Source organism: Perca fluviatilis, chromosome 14 (genome assembly GCF_010015445.1).
Source record: "Perca fluviatilis chromosome 14, GENO_Pfluv_1.0, whole genome shotgun sequence".
Classification (NCBI taxonomy): domain Eukaryota; kingdom Metazoa; phylum Chordata; class Actinopteri; order Perciformes; family Percidae; genus Perca; species Perca fluviatilis.
The window spans coordinates 32756143-32778189 of NC_053125.1; the positions used below are offsets into that span (position 1 = coordinate 32756143).

At 39.4% G+C, this 22047-nt stretch overlaps 2 protein-coding genes and 1 long non-coding RNA gene across 3 annotated transcripts in view; 2 read left to right on the forward strand and 1 right to left on the reverse strand.

Moving 5' to 3' along the window:
- LOC120572814 (low affinity immunoglobulin gamma Fc region receptor II-like) overlaps nt 1-22047 on the reverse strand; it is a 208107-nt gene that overhangs the window by 152645 nt on the left and 33415 nt on the right. The window lies entirely within an intron of this gene.
- On the forward strand, nt 1349-9882 carry LOC120572871. Its single transcript, XM_039822378.1, has 6 exons — nt 1349-1710; nt 3534-3569; nt 4283-4546; nt 5927-6130; nt 9371-9448; nt 9652-9882. Exons 1-6 carry the CDS (start codon nt 1677-1679, stop codon nt 9726-9728), a joined length of 693 nt encoding a protein of 230 aa, XP_039678312.1. The 5' UTR covers nt 1349-1676; the 3' UTR covers nt 9729-9882.
- On the forward strand, nt 21228-21894 carry LOC120573029. The gene is made up of 4 exons (XR_005641603.1): nt 21228-21278; nt 21402-21455; nt 21608-21697; nt 21814-21894. It is a non-coding gene; the product is annotated as an uncharacterized LOC120573029 (long non-coding RNA).

Consider the following 22047-nt stretch of genomic DNA (forward strand, 5'->3'; position numbering starts at 1 on the left):
GTGTGTGTGTGTGTGTGTGTGTGTGTGTGTGTGTGTGTGTGTGTGTGTGTGTGTGTGTGTGTGTGTGTGTGTGTGTGTGCAGAAAGGACAGATAAGCTTACGCGCTCAGGCACTTTTGGAACCGAAATGTGGCACCGAAAGATAAAGAATTTTTCGATACCATAAAAGTATCGACGTTCGGTACCCAGCCCTAGAGAGGACACATCCCTGAGGTGCACCAGTGCTGATTGTCCGTGTTCCAGATGGGACAGATATACAGTACAGGCCAACAGTTTGGACACACCTTCTCATTCAATGCGTTTCCTTTTTATTTTCATGACTATTTACATTGTAGATTCTCACTGAAGGCATCAAAACTATGAATGAACACATATGGAATTATGTACTTAACAAAAAAGTGTGAAATAACTGAAAACATGTCTTATATTTTAGATTCTTCAAAGTAGCCACCCTTTGCTTTTTTATTAATAAGGGAAATAATTCCACTAATTAACCCTGACAAAGCACACCTGTGAAGGTAAAACCATTTCAGGTGACTACCTCATGAAGCTCATTGAGAGAACACCAAGGGTTTGCAGAGTTATCAAAAAAGCAAAAGACTTAGACTTTTCTTTTTTGATCCTTTTGGGATGACTCCCGCAAGGAAATTGGATTTCCAGCAGCTTACAAAACCCTTACAATAAACAGTATAGAAAAAAATCAGTATAAGATAAAACAATAAACTCTTAGCTAAATATAGAAAGTAGGGATAAGAATGAAAGTAAAACAAAAATCACGGAAAATCAAATCAAATAAGATGATGTAGAGAAATGTAGAGGATAAATATAGATAAATAGTATGGTGGCATGAGGGACAAAGGAGTTCACATCATGTGTTAACAACAAGGGTAATGATCTAGTCAAGCTTACACACATATTGCACAGAGCACCATTGATTATCTACACAAGCATCCTCACACACATTTGACATGAGCACAGTTACACCTTTTCCTTACCTACATCCACATTTCCTAAACATATGTAACTTCTTAGTAATGTCATTATCATATTAAGGCACTTTAGGATGTTAACTTTAATTATTTCTTATCACTCACACACACACACACACACACACACACACAGAGACAGGCTCTCTCTCACACACACACAGACACACCACACACATATAAGATACAAGATACTTATTACATATTTACGTACTTGAATTTACCAGGATTATTTTAATTTAAGCTATTTTGTAATTCATTAATTTTAATTTATTTTATTGATTGGATGAACTATAATTTGCCTAAAGATGATTATTTTGTATTTTTGTCCGTCTGATTGAATGCTTGTGTTAAAATAATAAATCGGACGTTACTCAACAGTTGCTCAGTACTTGAGTAGTTTTTTCACCAAGTACTTTTCTACAGTATACCCACTGCAATACATTAGGCTACTAAACCACTGGTTATAAGATATATTCTCCCGTGATGCCTTCACCTCCCCTGGTTTATTTGCATTGTGTCTCTGTGTGTTGAATAAAGCCCTTTGTGGTTCATAATGAACAAAAAAACGTATTTTTTGGTTCCTGTCTGCTGAGAGAGAAACCGCAGAGAGTCGGTGATCTCACCTCAGAGGAAGGAGGGAAGTTTAACTGCTGCTGTGACGGAAGGAAACAAGTCAGTCTGTGGTACGATGGGACGGACGCCTCCTCTGCTGCTGCTGCTCTGTGAGTACAAAACCTGTCGTTTCAATCTCAAATTATTATATTCAAAGCATGTTATTAATATGAGAGGAAACCAGGCAGCGTTTAGAGGAATCTAAGGAGCGTAAAATACATTTGCTCACAGATATGATCAACTCTACGCTCAAACTTTGACTCTGAAAAGTTGAGTTCACAAGTAACGTTAAAGATGTTATGCCAGTGGTGTTTCTTCTATATAAATGAATCTATAACAGGAGGTTTAAATGTAACAAAGCTGTGCGTTAAACTCTCTAAAACACACGTGTCAAACTCGAGGCCCGCGGGCCAAATCCGGTCCGTTGCAGATTTAGATCCGGCCCGTATGTCAGTTTGGGTTCACAATACATTTTGACCCTCCTAGTTGTGCGCCAAACCAAAAGCACAGGAAAGTGTCTTTTTAAACTGCAATTACCTGACATTCAAAGCAGAATTTGGCAGATTTGCCGACTCTGAGACTCAGAAATTCCCCAGAAGAAGCAGAGAGAGTTTTCATATTCAGGCTGTGAAAGTGGTTGTTGTTAAAAAAACATGTAATCATTGTTTTGCTTGATTTGCAAAATTCTACGATGGCTAAGGAGCTCTTTTGATGACTTTTGTAGGGCTTCATGTCAACAAAAATGCGACAAAAAGTGTACAAAAATGTCGGAAAAAGCAACAAATTTACAAAAAGTCGGAACAAAAACATCGAAAATTGAAAAAAGCTACCAAAATGTAAAAAAAAAAGTGACATGCAGTAACGAAAGCACATCAATGAACTCTCCATGTCTGCCCCTTGGTATCATTCTCTCTTTCCTGTGGCCCTTAGTGAAAATGAGTTTGACACCCCTGCTCTAAAATGTCAGATTAAATCGACAAACCTAAACCGTGTTAAACGACATTCTCACCTCCAGCCACGAAACACATCCTGCCATTCAAACCTGATCACACATCTGTGTGTGTTTACCTTTAAGACCTGAACACGCATCATTTTTGAGGGGAGTAGTTTTTTTAAATGCAGTTGAAGATTATGGCCAAAGAAGTAAAGAAATAAAGATTTTAGTAGGCTTTTTACAAATATTTCTGCAAACCCTTAGGTTTTGGGAGGGGGTTTACAGAAAAGTACTTAGGCATAAAAAGACCTTTTTTAGCAGGCGTTTTAGGCCTAAATGGGTTAACCCTTGTGTTGTCCTCCTGGGTCAAAATTCTTTTAGACGCTGTTTTTACATTTTTGTTGCTTATTTTAAAAAATGTTGGCACTTTTTGGCACTAGACCTATTTATTTGCACTAGTTTTACACTTATTTTTTGGAATTCATGGTCAATAAACCTAATTCACTGTATATGACATTTTCACATTTTTGTGTAAGAAAAGAGCAGAAATGCTGAATGATTTGGACTAATGGTTAAGATCAGAGGAATGAAGGTAATGGATAATCACAGATATGTCAAACTTTAGTCAGGATAATGCTATAAAATTAAATACAACACCTAAAATTCTATGAAAATAGAGATCTGATCCTTAATTTCCTGTGTGAAGAGGAGCAATTTGGTTAAAAGAAACCCAAATTTACGATATAGAAACTTTGAAAACAGGTCAAATTGGACCCGAGGACAACAGGAGGCTTAAAGCTCAGCAGAGAGTCTGTGGTCAACGCTCTGGCTCATAGTCACTGTTCAAACGCAGATATCAGTTATTGGAATGTTTATTAACACGAACAGATACAATTTCATTTCATCAGAGAGCCAAAAGTCTCCGTCTTCAGATCAAATGTAACAGCTTTTCATTGTGAGTTTTTTTTTTTTTGTGATTTGAGTCTCATTTCTCTTCAGTTCTGACATCACTGCTGAGCTGCACAACAAACCAAGGTCAGTAAACTAAGAGTTCAGATTAAAGGCAGGGTTGGTAACATTTTCCAGTATGTATGTGTATATATATATATATGTGTGTGTGTGTGTGTATTGTCTGAAATGGTCTTAACACCCCATCAGCAATAAATAACACCTGGGTTCTAAAACAGATCGGTCATCTGTAGCTGCTGTAATCGTGTCTAAAAACACCAACCAATCAAACCCAAAGGTGCCGCTTTTTAAGAACCAATGATATTAATTAATTGATATTAATCACAATTATCTCACACACTACTGAAAAATGACACACTCTCTTATACACTACTGAAAGTGAAATTCTAACATCTCAGACTGACAACTAAAAAGGGCTGCAGACACAGCGAGAGGACAAACTAGAGTAAACATGGGCAGCTTTTCAGCGATGGCGACAGCTGAGGGAGCTGAAAGGCATTAAAAGTGATGCCATGAGATGCCATCTTTCGGTTGTTACTGCACCTCTGAATGAGACATGTAAAGTAGTTTTGATGAGTGAAATTGGGGTCCTTTCTCTGCCCTGCTCTGAAGTTCTGTGTTTTGAGTGGAGCCCCAAGGAGAGCTTTTCAACATTACCAACCCTGGAGTCCTGGGTTGTTTTTCCATCTTCTCCTCTGTACCTGACACAACACGTTTCCACCAACATTTCAACATTGAATGTTTTGCTCAAAACATAATGAAATATTTGCTCCCTCCAGCCTCTCTGACTGTGAGTCCCAGCAGCTCTCAGATGTTTGAGGGACAGTCTGTCTCTCTGAGCTGTGAGGAGGACGACAGCTCTGCTGGATGGACTCTGAGGAGGAACACAACCAGAGAAACCAGAGCTGAGTGTAAGGACTGGGGACAGGGAACTGCCGATTCGTCCTGTAACATCAGCGCCATTATACCTTCGGACAGTGGAGTGTACTGGTGCGAGTCCAGAGAGGGAGCAACCAGTAACAGCATCAACATCACTGTCACTGGTAAGATCAGACTGTGGAGTCAGTATTGATGAAGCTGTGTGTGAATGGATGACATGCTGTAGTTTGTCTCTGTGTTGAGGTGGACCAGTGATCCTGCAGAGTCCTGTCCTCCCTGTGATGGAGGGAGAAGACCTCACTCTGACCTGTAAAACAAAGAGGTCCTCCAACCTCCCAGCTGGTTTCTATAAAGATGGCTCCTTCATCAGGACTGAGCCTGCAGGTCACATGACCATCCACCATGTTTCCAGGTCTGATGAAGGCTTCTACAAGTGCAACATCAGCAGTGTTGGAGAGTCTCCACCCAGCTGGGTCTCTGTCACAGGTGAGGAGGTTAAAGGTCATTATCGTGTCAGATATTGGCATCAAGACTAAACAATGGCTGAACAGTAGATACATGACAACAAGAGACGCAGAACGAAGGCATGCCATACTGCTACAAAAGACCCAAAATGACAATGAAGAGACGCAACAAAGAGAAAAAGTGATGGAACAAGAACAGACACACAAAATTACTACAAAAAGAGAAAAAACAACTACAAAGACGTGCAAAATAGACAAAAGAAAGACAGACTACAGACTTAACCCTAACCCAGGTAAAAAAAGACAAAAGGACCACAAAGAGAAACCAAATGACTATTTAGAGATGCAAAACAAAGACCCAAAAAACTAAAGTATAAGAGACCCATAAAAGATTTAATAAAAATCTATTCAACAAAAAGATGCAAAAGACCAAAGGTACAGAAAACAACGACCGAAAAAACAATTACAAAGACCAAAATGGCTATAAAAAGATGCAAAAAAGAGATACAAAATTGCTAAAAACAGTCTGAAAATGACCACAAACAGACACCAAATGACTATAAAGACAGTGATGACACAAAAGAAACAACAACAACATAGAGCACTGAGACCCAAAACGACTGCTAGGAGTCTCAAAACAAAAACCACTAAAAGACAAAAAAGGAACTATGCAACAGATGCAAAAATAGCAAAATAAAGAGACAAAGTGATGCAACAGTCAACAGATACACAAAACGCCTACAAAGAGAGAAAACCCCCTTGCAAATTAGCCACAAAGACACACAAAACTGCTACCTACAGACACAAAAAAGAGATAGAAAACGGCTACATAGAGTCTTAAAATGACCACAAAGAGACCTAAAACTAATACTAGGAGACTCAAAACACACAGACGCAAAAAACAAGGACATGTCTAACGGCTACAAAAAGACCCAAAACGACTACAAAAAGAGATAAAAAATTACTTCATAGAGTCTTTAAATGACAACAAAGAGACAAAAAACAATCACAAAGACATGCAAATTGACCGAAAAAAGTGTTTTAAAGTTTTGTTTTCTATTTATTTGATCTTTCCTTCAGGTAAACCCACCACCCCTCCACCTCCTCTATCCCCCTTCAGCCCTGGCCCCTCTTCCTCGTCTCCTCTGTCCTCGTCTCCTGCTCTCCTAGCGTCCTTGCTGTCTGTCCCAGTCCTCTGTGGTCTGGTGCTGCTGGTTGTTCTGGTCCTACTGGTGAGACGATGTGTCCGCAGGAAACACTCAACAACAACAACAACAACAACAGGTGAACCTTTTCTAAATCTGTTTAATATTATTTGCTTATTTAAGTTTCTCAGTTACGTGCAACTAACAGCCATGCTGTACAGTGATGCTCCAATATTTTAAAATAAGAGCGTGTTTATTTGTGTGAGGGTCAAAACCTTGATTAAGATTTTATAATTTGAAGCGTTGTGTTTGAATTAAATGATATTCTGACTTTTTCCTCATTTGACCTACAACTAAAACAGCATGTTAACTGAACAAAGTGGTCTTTAGTTTGTGACGTTGGGCCTGATCAGGAGGTGTTTTCCTGTGTGAAAATGTATCTCTGTGGTCAAAGTGTTTCTCTGCTGCTGCTCAGCTTCCTGTTGTCTGATGAAAACAATCAGTTAAAGTTGGCCTCATACATGTTTCACCGTAGGACGGATTCTTACAAGATAACTTGTCAAATTGTTTGAATAATGCGAAAAAATATATAAATGTAAATTTGTGATATTTCTTTAAAAGGTATAGTTGATTATTTAAAAAACATCTATGATTTTCACAGATATAAGACATTTTTAGCTGCTCTATGGACAGTGTTGCGTAGTAACGGAATACATGTAACGGCGTTACGTATTCAGAATACAAATTATGAGTAACTGTACTCCGTTACAGTTACAATTTAAATAGCTGGTATTTAGAATACAGTTACATTGTTGAAATCAATGGATTACATGACAATACTTCGCTGTTTCACGAGTTTATTCACTCTGAATAAATTAAGACAACTATCGCATTTTCCAGAAGCCCCGATATGAAATCAAAAAAAAATAGCTCCGTGATCAGTCACAATGGAGTCGGAACCGGCACAACAGAATAACACGGCAGGAATAAGTTTCTATCTTGGAAATTCAAACAGCTTTTCACATTAAAGAACGAACAGGGAGAATGAAATGTGCAGTGCAGCCTCTGCTTGCCAGCAACCAACCTCCTTTCGGCGTCCAAATTACTCCACCTCCAACCTGAAGAAGCATCTTAAAGTAAGTTATTATTTTAATTAGCCAAGGGTAGTCGTCTGCTGTAGTTTTACTGGTCACCTTGCTATTTTAACGTTGACGTGCGACTTTACATTCTCCTACGTGCTGATTTACTAGCTCCAGAGCCGTTTAAAGACTGACTAGCCCCGTTTGACATGCTAGCTAACGTTAGCTAAAATTAGCTCGTAGCTCAGACCGCGGTTAGATTTTTGTAGTATGCAGTTCGGGACTACCAATACAATAATCTGCTTGTTCAGGTACACATTCAGCTAGTTGGAATGAAAAGAACACACCATTATAGGCCTGTTTAGTAAGCTGGATGTGATGGTCGCATTCCTACACTTATAAAACACAATTCAATGTGGAAGTAATCCTGAAGTAATCCAAGTATTCAGAATACGTTACTCAGATTGAGTAACGTAACGGAATATGTTACAAATTACATTTGTGGGCATGTATTCTGTATTCTGTAACGAAATACGTTTTGAAAGTATCCTTCCCAACACTGTCTATGGATATTAATACTACAAATGTAGAACTAGTAGTTGCACTAAAGCTTGATTTATGATGAGTCGATATGGGACCAGGTTTGGGACTAAACTAAAAGGGATCAAAACATTTTGTCTGCAGGACTATAATCTTTCAGTTAAATGTGTTAATGATAACATTGTCCTCTTGTTTGGTTTTGGGTTTTATGTTACCTTTTTGATTTGCTTTTAATGTTTTCTGTTGTTATGGACTGTACTGGGTTACTCTGAATATGTCTCAGACACCAGTAGGAATGCAGTTTCTAAATAAACGTATCAATGTAAATGTTAGCATGCTAACACACTAAATTAGATGTCCTTACCCGAAATTTACACGCTAGTTGTTAGGACAATTTCTCAGGATTCCTGCGGGAGTCCCGCGGTAGAGGACACAATCTCACTGTTAGTAACGTGATAGGGACGGAATAGAGCATAGAAACCAATGGGAGCAGGCGGGAGCGGGACCGAGAAATGTGTGTTTTGAGTGTGAGAAGATCTCCATTAGGAATTACGTAATGAAATCACATAGGCCTGCAGGTAATGCATGTATAGTTTAGCCTAAATTTCTGAGGCAACCTCAGTGATTTGCGCGATTGACCAAATGCACACACGATATAAACTGGCTAGTTATCCTCCAGACAGCAACCGATAACTTTTCCGCCGAGTGGCACGCGAGCCTGCTCGAGGTGTGAAGCACGTGTCTGCGACAGAATCTGCAACAGAGTCTGATAACTTTAGACAACGAAACGGGAATGGCCTGAGATTCGGGAGTCTTTCTCTGGGGATTTTGCAGGACAGGGTTTTTTTTGGGGGGGCGGGGGCAGTCCCGTGATCGGGATGTGACGGGAGTATTCTTGTGGGCTCGGGATGGGATGGGAGTGACAATTGATTCCTGTGTCACCCTGTAGTTGTTAGGCTGTGTGGAGAAGAGAAAATCAGCAAGGTTTGAACTTCTCTCTCAGCTCAAGTTTGTATAGCCACTTTTCATGAACGACTGAGGTCAACTTTTTGAATGTTTTCCAGAAGAGAACATGTGCACAGTTTTAAAGATATCCCCCAACCCTTTATGGCCTTAAAGGAGAGTGATCATTTCCATATAGCCAACTGGACAGAATCAGCGGTAACATCATCTGCATATAGATTTTGATTTATTTATCACTTTGTTTTACTATTTACCTCAAAAGAACAGAGCTAAAAGACAGTGAATATTAATGACAGGCTAGGCTTGGAAGTGACATTAGGTTGCTACTGCAGGAAGCAATAAGTAATAATAAATCATCTACCTGCCACATTTCATGTGATTGATGTATCTTACGGAAATTGCGTTACTGATGCACAACACGTGTGCATTCGTATGATATCGGAGGAAATATGGCGTTCTTTTAAACGCTGTGAAACGGCGACTGGTCACCGTTATGTGGCTGTTGTGACGGTTAAGTTTACCAAAAGACTGATCAGGATTAGTTTGTGGTTTGGTTTTAAAATAAGTACTTCCAGGACAGGAAAGTCCTGTGTTTTGGGACCAATATACCACGCTAATCTCCCGCCAAAATGTAAAATATAACTTTTGTTTGAATTAGACTTGCTGTATCCTGATAATTAATCTTTTTTATTAAATACTATTATTGCATTACGTACTGCAGTAGCATTACACTAACAGGACTGCTACATCACTTATCATCACGTAGTAACGTAGTAACTTTTTTTCGTCTTTTGCAGAGAGTGATCGAGCTGCCGTGAGAGGAACTACAGACATCATGTACGGACAAATAGTGATCGGACCAAACAGGGCGAGAGGTACTGCTCTTCTGATTAATCTTTGTGACGTATTTGTTTACTACAATGTCTTTTTGTTCCAATACATACCTGATGATGCTTGTATTCCAACCGCAGAACAACTTGTCTGACATTTAGAGTTTGAACACAAACACTAAAGAGAATGAAAAGATCGGATTAAATAAATCTGTCAAATATGTTTGAAATTGTTTGTTTGTGTTCAGAGTTTCCACCAGAACCAGAAGTGGTCTACTCCTCGCTGAAGCCCACCATCCCTCCTTCACACCAGTCCAACCAGTGAAGTCTGCTGGTTTGCATTTATTTAAACCAATCACAATCCTCCTCGGCGGCGCTGAGATGTCTCAGCCGGATTTGGAAAAACTTGTCCATGCTTTTATCTTCAGTAGACTTGACTACTGTAACGGGGTCTTTACAGGTCTGCCTAAAAAAATCAATCAGACAGCTGCAGCTGATTCAGAACGCTGCTGCTCGAGTCCTCACTAAAACCAGGAAAGTGGATCACATCACTCCAGTACTGAAGTCTCTACACTGGCTTCCAGTGCCTCAAAGAATTGATTTCAAAATACTTTTGCTGGTTTATAAATCACTAAACGGTTTAGGGCCAAAATACATTTCTGATCTGCTACTACACTATGACCCCCCCAGACCTCTCAGGTGGTCTGGGACAGGTCTACTTGTTGTCCCCAGAGTCAGAACTAAACAGGGGGAAGCAGCGTTCAGTTTTTATGCTCCACATATCTGGAACAAACTCCCAGAAAACTGCAGGTCCGCTACAACTCTCAGTTCTTTTAAATCTAAGCTAAAGACCTATCTTTTTGATGTTGCCTTTCTTTAAATAACTGTTCATTTGTTATACTGAAGTTGCATTGATGACACTGTATGACACTCAATAACTGCTCTTTAATGTTTAATTTCTTATACTGCACTGTAACTTTTATTTGCGTATTTTATCTCTGTTCTTTAATTTCTTATGCTGCACTGTCAATTTTATTCTTGTCTTTTAATGTTTTTATTAGTTTTTTTTAATCGTTTTCTAACTGCTCTTTCATGTTTTACGTAAAGCACTTTGAATTGCCCTGTTGCTGAAATGTGCTATACAAATAAAGAAAAAAAAATTGGTATCCTTGCTCTTTTACCCGTTTCTCTCAAATTTAGTAATAATTGTTTCATTCTTATTTGGTGTTTGTATACAAAAAGGCTTTCTGAGCTTTCTCTGTATAAATACCGTATATGTTCACTAACTAGTCCAAAACAAGACACCTGCTTAGGCTTTCAGCTAAAATTGCAATCAGCAGTGTTTGATAGGCACCAGATGGAAATCTATTCTGTTTTGAATGTGTGGTTAACAATTTTGACAGCAGTGTGTTAGCATTTGAACAAAGTGCTGTAAATCTACAGTGTTGTGCACGTTGTGGTTGAAGTCATGGGATAAGTGTGTAGAGTTTTGAAAACTGTGTTCAAGCAATGAAAAATGAACTAGAGTTTGGTCCACATGGACCTATAGGAAGGCCCTAAGAAAGGCCAGATTAGACTATTACTCATCACTAATAGAAGAAAATAAGAACAACCCAAGGTTTCTTTTCAGCACTGTAGCCAGGCTGACAGATAGTCACAGCTCTACTGAGCCATCTATTCCTCTAGCTCTGAGTAGTGATGACTTCATGAGCTTCTTTAATGATAAAATTATAACAATTAGAGATAAAATCTATCACCTTTTGCCCTCAACTTCTGACGGTTCACCTTTAAACGCAGGACCGCTAGAAAGAACGACTATTCCCGACATATACTTAGACTGCTTTTATCCTATAGACCTTCAACAATTAATGTTAAAGATATCCTCAGCTAAGCCATCTACCTGTCTCTTAGACCCCATCCCAACGAGGCTACTCAAAGAAGCGTTACCCGTGGTAAACACTTCATTACTACATATGATCAATATGTCCTTATTAACAGGTTATGTACCGCAGTCATTTAAAATTGCTGTGATAAAACCTCTTCTGAAAAAACCCACCCTCGATCCTGAGGTCTTAGCAAACTATAGACCTATATCTAACCTTCCCTTTCTCTCCAAGATCCTTGAGAAGGTAGTTGCTAATCAGTTATGTGATTTTCTACATAGCAATAGTTTATTTGATGACTTTCAATCAGGATTTAGAAAGAATCATAGCACAGAGACGGCACTGGTGAAAATTACTAACGACCTTCTAACTGCTGCAGACAAAGGACTTGTCTCCATTCTTGTTTTACTAGATCTTAGTGCTGCATTTGACACTATTGACAATACCATCCTGTTACAGAGACTGGAACACTTAGTTGGCATTAAAGGAATCGCACTAAGCTGGTTTAAGTCCTATTTCTCTGAGCGATCCCAATTAGTTAACATTATCGATAAACTCTCCAAGCACGCTAAAGTTAGCCATGGCGTTCCTCAAGGCTCAGTGTTTGGACCAATTCTATTCTCCTTATATATGCTTCCTCTAGGTAATATTATTAGGAAACACTCAATTAACTTTCACTGTTATGCAGACGACACCCAATTATGTCTGTCAATCAAGCCAGACGAAAGTGGTCAGTTAGCTAAACTTCAAGCGTGTATTAAAGATATAAAATCCTGGATGACCCACAATTTCCTGATGTTAAACTCAAACAAAACTGAAGTTATTGTGATGGGACCAACGTACCTCCGGAATTCATTATCTAAAGATATAGCTACTCTGGATGGTATTCCCCTGGCCTCCAGCACTACTGTCAGAAATTTAGGAGTTATTTTTGATCAGGATATATCCTTCAACGCCCATCTAAAACAAACCTCAAGAACAGCCTTTTTCCATCTTTGTAACATTGCCAAAATTAGGAATATCCTGTCTCAAAACAGTTCAAGGCAAGGCAAGGCAATTTTATTTGTAAAGCACAATTCAGCAGCAATGCGATTCAAAGTGCTTTTCAGAAGACATATAGACAGTTAAAAATATCATAAAAATTGGGAACAGATGAGGAAACAGTTTTTGTTGAAATACAAAAATGATTTAAAAAAAGGCAGTGTTAAAAAGAAAGGTCTTCAGCCTTGATTTAAAAGAGCTGAGATTAGGTGCCGACCTACAGTTTAGCGGTAGTTTGTTCCAGATGTAGGGACCATAGAAGCTGAACGCAGCTTCCCCCTTTTTTTTGGTCCATGCATTCGTTACTTCTAGACTAGACTACTGCAATTCCTTATTATCAGGTTGCTCAAATAAGTCCCTTAAGACTCTCCAGCTGATCCAGAATGCTGCAGCACGTGTTCTGACGAGAACTAAGAGAAGAGATCATATTTGTACTTTATTGGCTTCTCTGCATTGTCTTCTTGTGAAATCTAGGATCGAATTTAAAGTCCTCCTCCTGACTTACAAAGCTCTAAATGGTCAAGCACCATCATACCTAGAAGAGCTCGTAGTACCTTATTGTCCTAGTACGCTCCCAGAATGCAGAGCTACTTGTGGTTCCTAGAGTCTCTAAAAGTAGACTGGGGGCCAGAGCCTTCAGCTATCAGGCTCCTCTCCTGTGGAACCAGCTCCCAATTTGGGTTCGAGGGGCAGACACCGTCACCACATTTAACAGTAAACTGAAAACTCTCCTCTTTGATAAAGCTTATAGTTATAGTTAGTTATAGTTATAGTTAGTAAGGAGTGAGGAGTTGCAGCATCCACCTAACCCGGCCCACCTGCTTCTCTTCATAGTCATCAGTTTTATTTATTATATAATTAATAATATAGCGAGAGTAGAGGGAGGCAGGCCAGTACAGCCCGATCCAGTTGGGGAGGGTTCTAGCCCGACCAGGCACCTCCCTTTAACCTGCCTCTCTTAGTTATGCTGTTATAATTCTAAAATGCCGGAGAAGTTCCTTCCTTCCTATGACACACTGAGCTGCTCTCTCATCTCTACGAAATGCTTGTTACTAACCTAGCTCTGGGGAGTTTACTCCCCGGAGTCCTTATGTTTCTTCTTCTCTGCAATTCCCGGCCGCATCTTGCTGCGTCCTGCTGCGTCCACCCATGCTCTGCAGCGCCACGTTACATCCCGCAACGCCCTGCTGTTATGTTCATACGCACAGAGTAGTCAGGATCCGGTATAGGAGACTGCACTACTCCGTATGACACGATGTGCCCTGCTATGACATGAACTTCCATGATGACCTTCGAAGCCACTGTTCCATTATCTCTAATGTGACTATTATCGCCACTGTTCATCACACCCCCAACCGGCCCCGTCAGACACCGCCTACCAAGTGTCAGGTTTACATGGACTTTTCTATTGGTTTTCATGGACTTTCCGTTTGTTGTTTCCCATTCACATTCCCCAGCCCTCACTCCCCACATCCGCTCACAATCTCCCCAGCACTGATTACACGCACCTGCACTGCATTACACTTGATCCTCAGTTCACCACCTGCAGCTAATCAACCACCACCTACATAAGCAGCACAACCACACACACTCTTTGTCAAGTCTTGTTTGTTCACGACGCTCTGACCCACTCCCGTTTAGTCTAGTCTAGTCTATCCCAGTTTACATTACCTGTACTTCGTATCCTGTTGTCTGCTGCCACTCCAAACCTGCCTGCTCTGCTCCTGGATTCCTGCCTGTTGCTTCCTGCTCTTTGTTGGATCTTTGTTAATAAAGCTCAGCTTCACTACCTCAGTCTGTCTCCTGGTCGTCCGTGACACCAAGAGTATGGGTCTGCCGAGGTTTCTTCCTAAAAGGGAGTTTTTCCTTGCGACTGTCGCAATAGCCACTGCTAATGCTTGTTTTGGAATTTATAGAGTGTGGTCTAGACCTACTCTATCTGTAAAGTGTCTCGAGATAACTCTGTTATGATTTGATACTATAAATAAAATTGAATTGAACTGAATTGAATGAACTGCTGCTGTGCAGACTGGAGTTAGAGTTTTGCACATGTGACTCCAGCTGTGCCCACTGTCATTTAACAATAAAAAAAACCAAACCAAAAAAAACAAATTGTACTTCATATATTACAGAAGTTATTTCCAATTTATTTTTATTCATTTTAAAGTTGACAGTTTGTTCCTACTCTGACTGAATGGATTCTTATGAATCAAATCCCAGATGTAAGGTGCACAGAGAGGGCTGCTAGGTCTTTCTGTTGTGGACACAGAAACACCCTAAAATGCTTTCCTGTGGCCTGCAAATTGCTATTATAATTAGGTAGATACACCTGAGCTAACGTTAAGCTAACTGAACCTATCATTTAACATTAGGCTGTTAGCTAGCTAGGTTGCTGTCTTTAATGCCATTTGTGTTTGTAAGGTTTAATGTCCGGTGGCATTTTCATCTCTTTTTATATACCGTTTCTGTATATGCGTAACGTTAGCAGAGATTTAGAAATTGGTGTGTTTAACATAGCTGCAGGATGGGAGGTACAGCTGCACCTTGTTAACTTCACCAGCAACGTTAAATGAAAGCTAAAATGTATGAGTGTAAAAACCCATGTAAAAAGTATAACGTTATGTTATAGCATTCATAATCTTTTTCTTGTGTTTGCTTTCTTTTAACAGGGACAAAGGAACAAATGGAGGCAGTCAGTGAGGATGGGAAAGCCAGAAGGGAGAGATGAGGAGAGGGAGAGCAAAAGACAAGAGAGCAGGGAGACAGAGGCCAAAGAGAGATGTTGAATAGATTATTTACTATATTAGAGATTATCATTCAAAAAACAAATGCTTTAAATTAACTGGTTTGTCTGTGTCTTTAAGTTTTTGGGTGTGTATATAATATAAACTGTATTTCAATGTCAATTTTTCCATCAAATTATGACCTGGACACAGGAAACGTCTAACTGAATAATTATATTCAGATGATACCTGTACTAATAACTCGTTAGGTATACAAGCTCTAAAAAGACATTGATAACATTTAATCAAATATTACTATATACTGTACACAAGTATATTCAACATGAAGCGGCGATCAGACTCAACTGCTGATGATGGTGTTTCCAGACTGCAGTTTTAGGTTAGTCCAGTAGTTATCCAACCTGTCCTGGTAACATTATAATTGTATCCCAAGTATATTTAAGCATACTGTAGCATGAAGGTACTTCATGTAACTGTAGTTTCTTCATCACGGTCTTAACTGACAACTGTTGACCATTTAACACACGTACACCTACCTTTACTGTGTTAGTGGGTGTTTATCAATGGTGTTGTGACTTTTCATATGTTGGTTGTAGCCCTGTAGCTTGTGTGTTTACAGTACTATTTAACCTTTCTCACTTGCAGTTTACTGCATATCATACTGCCTGTGGTAGCTCATTAGCAGGTAGCGTTTACCTTATAGTAGTAGTTACTAATAGTGATGGTCAGGGGCGGATTAAGGTGGTCAGGGGCGCCTAGGCTGCTCTTTGTGTGAGGCCCCCCCCCCCCTTAATCATTGCGCTTTACTAGAAAAATGTATTTAGACACACACACATGGACACACCAATTACCACCACACCACATAGGTAAAATGAGAAAACTACATCATAAAACTGACATCAACAGAGATGTAAGTGGAAAGAATACCAGATATTATCCTCTGCCACCACAGCACCAAAACAATTACAATGGAAATGTAACTAATCTCTATGTGTCTGTCTGTTTGTTTGCATGCTGATTATTTTGAGAACCTTTCATCCAAACGACTTCACAAGGGAGTGCAGTGACGTATTTGGTGCAATATAAATAGACAGGCCAGACGCATTCAGAATTAATAAACTTTTAACCTCTCAAGGATCACCGTCTCGTCTACGGGACACTTTGTGACTTTGTTTTCCATTTCCGCACTTATTATCGCCATTGACATATAGGTTATCGTCGCTAGCTTCTCTGCCCAGCTTGCTAAATGCTCAAAGTGGGCGCGGCGTCATCGTGTAGGTGCTGACAGTATCTTCTTCTTCTTTGTAGTTTATTGGCGGTTGGCAAACCAACTTAAATGTGCATTACCGCCACCAACTGGACTGGAGTGTGAACGAGAGATAAATGCAGAAAATACATAAACCAAAATAAAAAAAATAAAAAACGAATATTCGATAAACAAACCAAACAGTACTGTCAATCAACTAGTGTTTAATGGTCTCATCATCTCAGCTGGACTTGTAGCCGTTATATTGTTGGCTAGTTTACTTTAGAATCAAAGATCAGATTTATAAACTACATGTGTTTTGTGTACAGAAATCTTAATGTGTAAAGTAACTAGTAACTAAAGCTGTAACAGATGTAAAGTACAAGTACCTCAACATTTGGACTCAAGTACAGTACTAGAGTACATGTACTTAGTTACATTCCACCACTGATCATTACTGAGACACAAACCACTGTGCAATACACTAAACTGTAAATAAAAAAAATTGTTGTATTAACAACAATAATGAAACAGCAGCACAACACGTAGGCTACATATTGTTGCATAATCATCACGCCTTTAGAATTTTTTTAGAATTCACATGCAGGATCCGAGCTATAGGTAGCAGCAGGGACGGACTGGGACCAAAAATTGGCCCTGGCATTTTGGCCCAGACCGGCACACCACATCACAAATACCAGCCGTCCTTGCGCTCCCCTGAATATGTATAGCAACTCCTACTACTTAAAACTACTAACGCCATGTAATGAGTAAGCAAGAATCAGTGAGAGTTGACACATTAAATACAAAAAAGTGCCATTTATTAATATAATAAAACGGTATACTACTCATTAATCATAAAACAAGCTATATTTTATATATATATATATAATCTTTTCATGACTTTAGAGGCCCTGTGCTTTAATTTGAAGAGGCCTATCATGAGTTTTTGTCTGCCAGTGCAGATAGAAAAGCTACAATTCTCATTAAGAAAGCTTGCATGATGTGCAACGTTTATCTAGGCTACTTTAAGGACACAAATGCACAAGCTTAAGGTTTGATGAACCTTAAGGTGGTGTTTTGCTTATTATTAAAATGTAGGCTACTTTGTTGAATGAAAGGCAGGCTAATATAGTCTAATAATAATAAAACGGTGAGAAAATAATAATAATAATAAATTGAATTTATATAGCGATCAGTCAAGACTCAGGTACCCGCGCACGTAGCCAAACTAATGCAATGATACAGTATAGCATGCCTATTTCTTTTATTGTTGTAGTAGTGTTATCATCAACAGTTTGTCCACCACTCAGTTTTATCAAGGGGTTAAGTGTTCTAAGGGGAGTTGTGTTTACCGCAGGTTGACTCCCTCCCCCGTCCCTCTTCCCTGAGTCTCCTCCTCACTCTGCATGTCACTGTAGCCGACACCAGCACCGCTATCATCGGCCACAGGAGCTGATGAAGGTCCTGCTACTGCCCAAAACATGTCTGTCCATTTGGCAGCGCTTCTTTTTCTCACGCAGCTTCTCTGCACCTCCTTTGCGTTTCTTCTCCATGATCTTTATCACTATTCTAGCCTGGCAGATGCACACCCGAAACTGCATGCCGGCAGAAATCCCAAAGAGGGTGCTGTTTAAAGATATGACGTCCTCTGCATTGTCTTGGTTAACGTTATCCTCACCTAGCGCCACTCCACAGCTAGCTGCTGCTGTAGCGGCATGTTCATCGCTTTGGACTGTTGTTCATCATGTCTGTATGCCCAACAGTAGTCGTAAAAACGTTTGTCATCTTTGGCAGCGTTGCCAAATACTTATCGGGACTTTTTTCTTTTATTTGAGCCGCTTGGGTAACTTAGTTTAATTTCGCGCTTAGACTCGTCTTGCTTCGTCTCTGTTTGTGTACTCCCAGCTCTCCTGTCCAGTGTTGCCAACTCCTCAGTAAGGAAAGTCGCTATTGGCTGTCCTAAAAGTCGCTAGAGGTCGCTAGATGACGTCATACGCTCATTTGCATACAGCTTAGTGGTTGTGTCAGCAAGGTGGATAGAAAAAAAATAGAAATCTTTAGCCAAATAATCACAAATTCAATACAGGAATTTATTTTACCTTATAATTATTACTTAGGTAGCCTATCTTTGAAGTGAAAAAAGAAATTCTACAATGGGATGGAGAAAGATTGATAAATAAATTTGTCGCTAGTCGCTTTTTTGAAAAAAAGTCGCTAAGGGGGTCTGAAAAGTCGCTAAATATAGCGACAAAGTCGCTAAGTTGGCAACACTGCTCCTGTCACTGTGTGTTTATCTTTCGCGCCGCGCACCGTTATGGACTAGTCCATTTCAATGTGAAAATAAGGGGGTGTATGGAAAAAAATAGTCTGTGATATTTTTGACTAAAGTGTTTTTTGGTCAGCCCAGAGTCTATTGAAAATACAATGGGCCGCCGATCTAGGCCTAACACTTTTATGGGCCCAAAAAAAAAAAAAGTAATGATAATAATAATAAATTGTCTGGACAATCTGGGGCCCCTGCACACGTGGGGCCCCTAGGCTGCAGCCTAGTAAGCCTGTGCATTAATCCGCGCCTGCACGCACCCTCCTTGCAACCCACACAACTGTTAAATGTCTTTCTAGATGTAATGGGCAGTATATTTATTATGGTTTAGAACAAGGCATTAGACTACAGATTGCACAGTGCCAATCCATTTCACAAAACCTTGTTGAGTTGTGTGTGAACATTGATGGCATACCACTTTTTAAATCAAACAGTGTTCAATTCTGGCCCATATTGGCACAGTTTAACAAATTTGATCCTTTCATTGTTGCACTTTTCTGTGGAAAAGCGAAGCCAAGTCCTTTGGACTATTTTGTTAAAGACCTTTTGGAAGAGTTTAAGAATCTCAAAGCTGTTGGGATGGAATACGAAGATAAAGTTTATGCTGTCAGCCTTAAGGCCTTTACATGTGATGCACCAGCAAGATCATTTTTAAAGTGCATAAAAAACCACAATGGGTATTTCAGCTGTGAAAGGTCTTTGGCCAAAGGCTCGTGGGAAGGTAGAGTTGTTTTTAACAGTCATGAGAACTTGAGAGCAAGAACAGACGAGGAATTCAGTCAAGTATTGTACGAAGCCAGACTAGAAAAAGCCCACTTATAGATGCAGGCATACCTTGCGTGAGCTCTTTTGTGTTAGATTACATGCATTTGATTTGTTTAGGAGTAGTAAAACGTGTTCTAGTTTTTTTGTCTCGGGGTCCGAAAGTGTGCCGGCTATCTGCAAGGCAAAAAGATGAGATCTCAGAATAACTAAACAAGCTGAATGGATCCATGCCAAGTGAGTTTGCAAGGCAGCCCAGGGGTTTGAGTGAACTGGATAGATGGAAAGCCACTGAATTTCGACAGTTTGTTTTATATACTGGACCAATTGTTGAAATGTAGTGTCAAGTGAAGTGTATACTTACTTTTTGACACTGACAGTGGCTCTGTCAATTCTGCTGAGCTCTGATGAGAACACGCAACGTTCATATATTGCATATGCTGAGGAACTCCTAAAATACTTTGTTAAAAGGTGTGATGACCTCTATGGAAAAACGTTTGCAGTCTACAATGTGCACTGTCTGTTGCATCTGCATGAAGATGCTTCTCGCTTCAACTGTTCACTAAATGACATCTCATGTTTCCCATTCGAAAATCATCTGCAAGTAATAAAGAAATTGGTCAAAAATAGCCACAATCCAATCGCTCAAGTAGCAAAGCGGATGAGTGAGATTGAAAATGCAAAGAAAGGCATCATCAAGCATCAAGAGACAAGACAAGAGACATGTTTTTCTATATGTACAAAAGGCAAAGACTGCTTTATGCTTCACAATGAAAGTTTTGCATTTGTGAAGAAAAAAGGCAAGATGGAACTTTGGTTTGTGATGTGCTGAGCCAAAAGGACACAAGAGACTTTTTTAAGAAGCCATGTGAGTCGAGGCTATTGAACATAGTCTATGTCCAAAGAAAACGGACAAAGACAAAGTTGTTGCAATCCGAAGACCTTTACCGGAAGGTTGCTTGTCTCCCTTGTGAACAAGGGCATGTCCTTTTTCCTCTCCTCCATGGAATGGAGCTCAGGAAATGACGTATGTAATATTTACTATTATTCAAAATAGTAGTGCACTGTTAGCATCATGTAGAAAAGGAAATGTGTAGTTCTAAATTAAAAGTCCCGTGACATGCTGCTTTTTGGATGCTTTTATATAGCCTAGGCCTTAGTGGTCCCTCAATGCCATTTCTAGCTACTGGGGGACCATAGGCAGGCTGGGGGAACTCATATTAATGTTAAAAAGAAACTCATAAAGTGAAATTTTCATGCCATGGGACCTTTAAATAATCGAATTGTGTTTCAGGCAATGGTATACGCACGGGCTGTTTGGGTGGAGAATGGGCAGCAGAGTGAAGGAGTTTTGCCATTGAACTGGATTGACACAGAGACCAAAGTGGTGCGATGGCCTCTAAAAAAAGTGTCTGTGGCACATAAGCGCCTTTTACAACCACAGGAGGACTGGCTGAGCTTTGAATTTGTTAAAGTGAAAGTGACATCAGGTGATAAAAAATATTTTGAAGGTTATTTCTGGCATGTTTTACAATTAATTTTTCAGTTAAAATACTATAACACCATAATACATGTTATTATTGCTAATAGTTTTTGTTTTCATTCTTGATTTGTAGTAAGCCGACAGGAGTGTGAAAAATATGATTACACCTCAGCTCAAACCGAAGAGGACACAGTCAGTCAAAAGAGAATGAAGAAAAGAAGGACATTTGAAGATTATGTTCAAGGTAATTTATTTTGTCCTATTTAAGAACATGCATTGAACAATGAGCGTATAATGTAAACCATCACATATCATAATTGACAAATATAATATTGCCAGGTTCAGATTTGTCTGCTGAGGAGGATGAGTCCTTGCCAGACAAGAAAAAGGGTGAGTACAGTTTATGTATTATATTTTATGCCAGTAAAATTTAGTTGGCTGTGTAATCTGTGTATTAGTATTCATCGTTATTTTACTGTGATTAATTTCATTGTGCATGTTCTTGTCAATTAGAAGATACAGTGGTGCTTCCAGTTCCTCCGCCAAAGATTAAGCTCTCACATAGGGGTAGGTAAAATATAGTTAGCTGGGCTCATCCAGTGGTATAATTCAGTCATCAAACTTCAGGCAATGGTTGGCAATATTTGAGTTTTTCTGTCATTTAAGTTGCTGGAAATGCTTCTGGTTTTGGAATTTATTTTTTCTTTTAACAACCACAGGACAAAATGCAATGCTGCTCCAGTTACCTGCACCCCCAGAACTGACTAACACCGCCATTATACAACCAGATAGTCCTTCATCTTCAGACAGTAATTTCATGTTTTTATTTATTCTACTTTACTTGCTCACAATGCAAATTGAATATAAAATATTTTCAAGTGTGGGCTCAAAACAAAGTCTTTCAACCTTTCTGTTCCTTTTTCAGTTTCTGGATGTTCTCGTCCAGTGCTTCACCGTTCACCCACAAGGTCTAAATCATCAGAAGCATTTAGTCCAGTGACAGCCAGTAAATCAGTAATTTGTTTTACCTCAGACTAAGAATTAATGTAAGGTTATAGACTCAAGCAAGATGTATCACCGTTTTGTTTTTATTTGATTTTAACCCTTGGTAGTCTTAAATATTTACATTTTCACAATCTGCCTGGTAATATCTTTACCT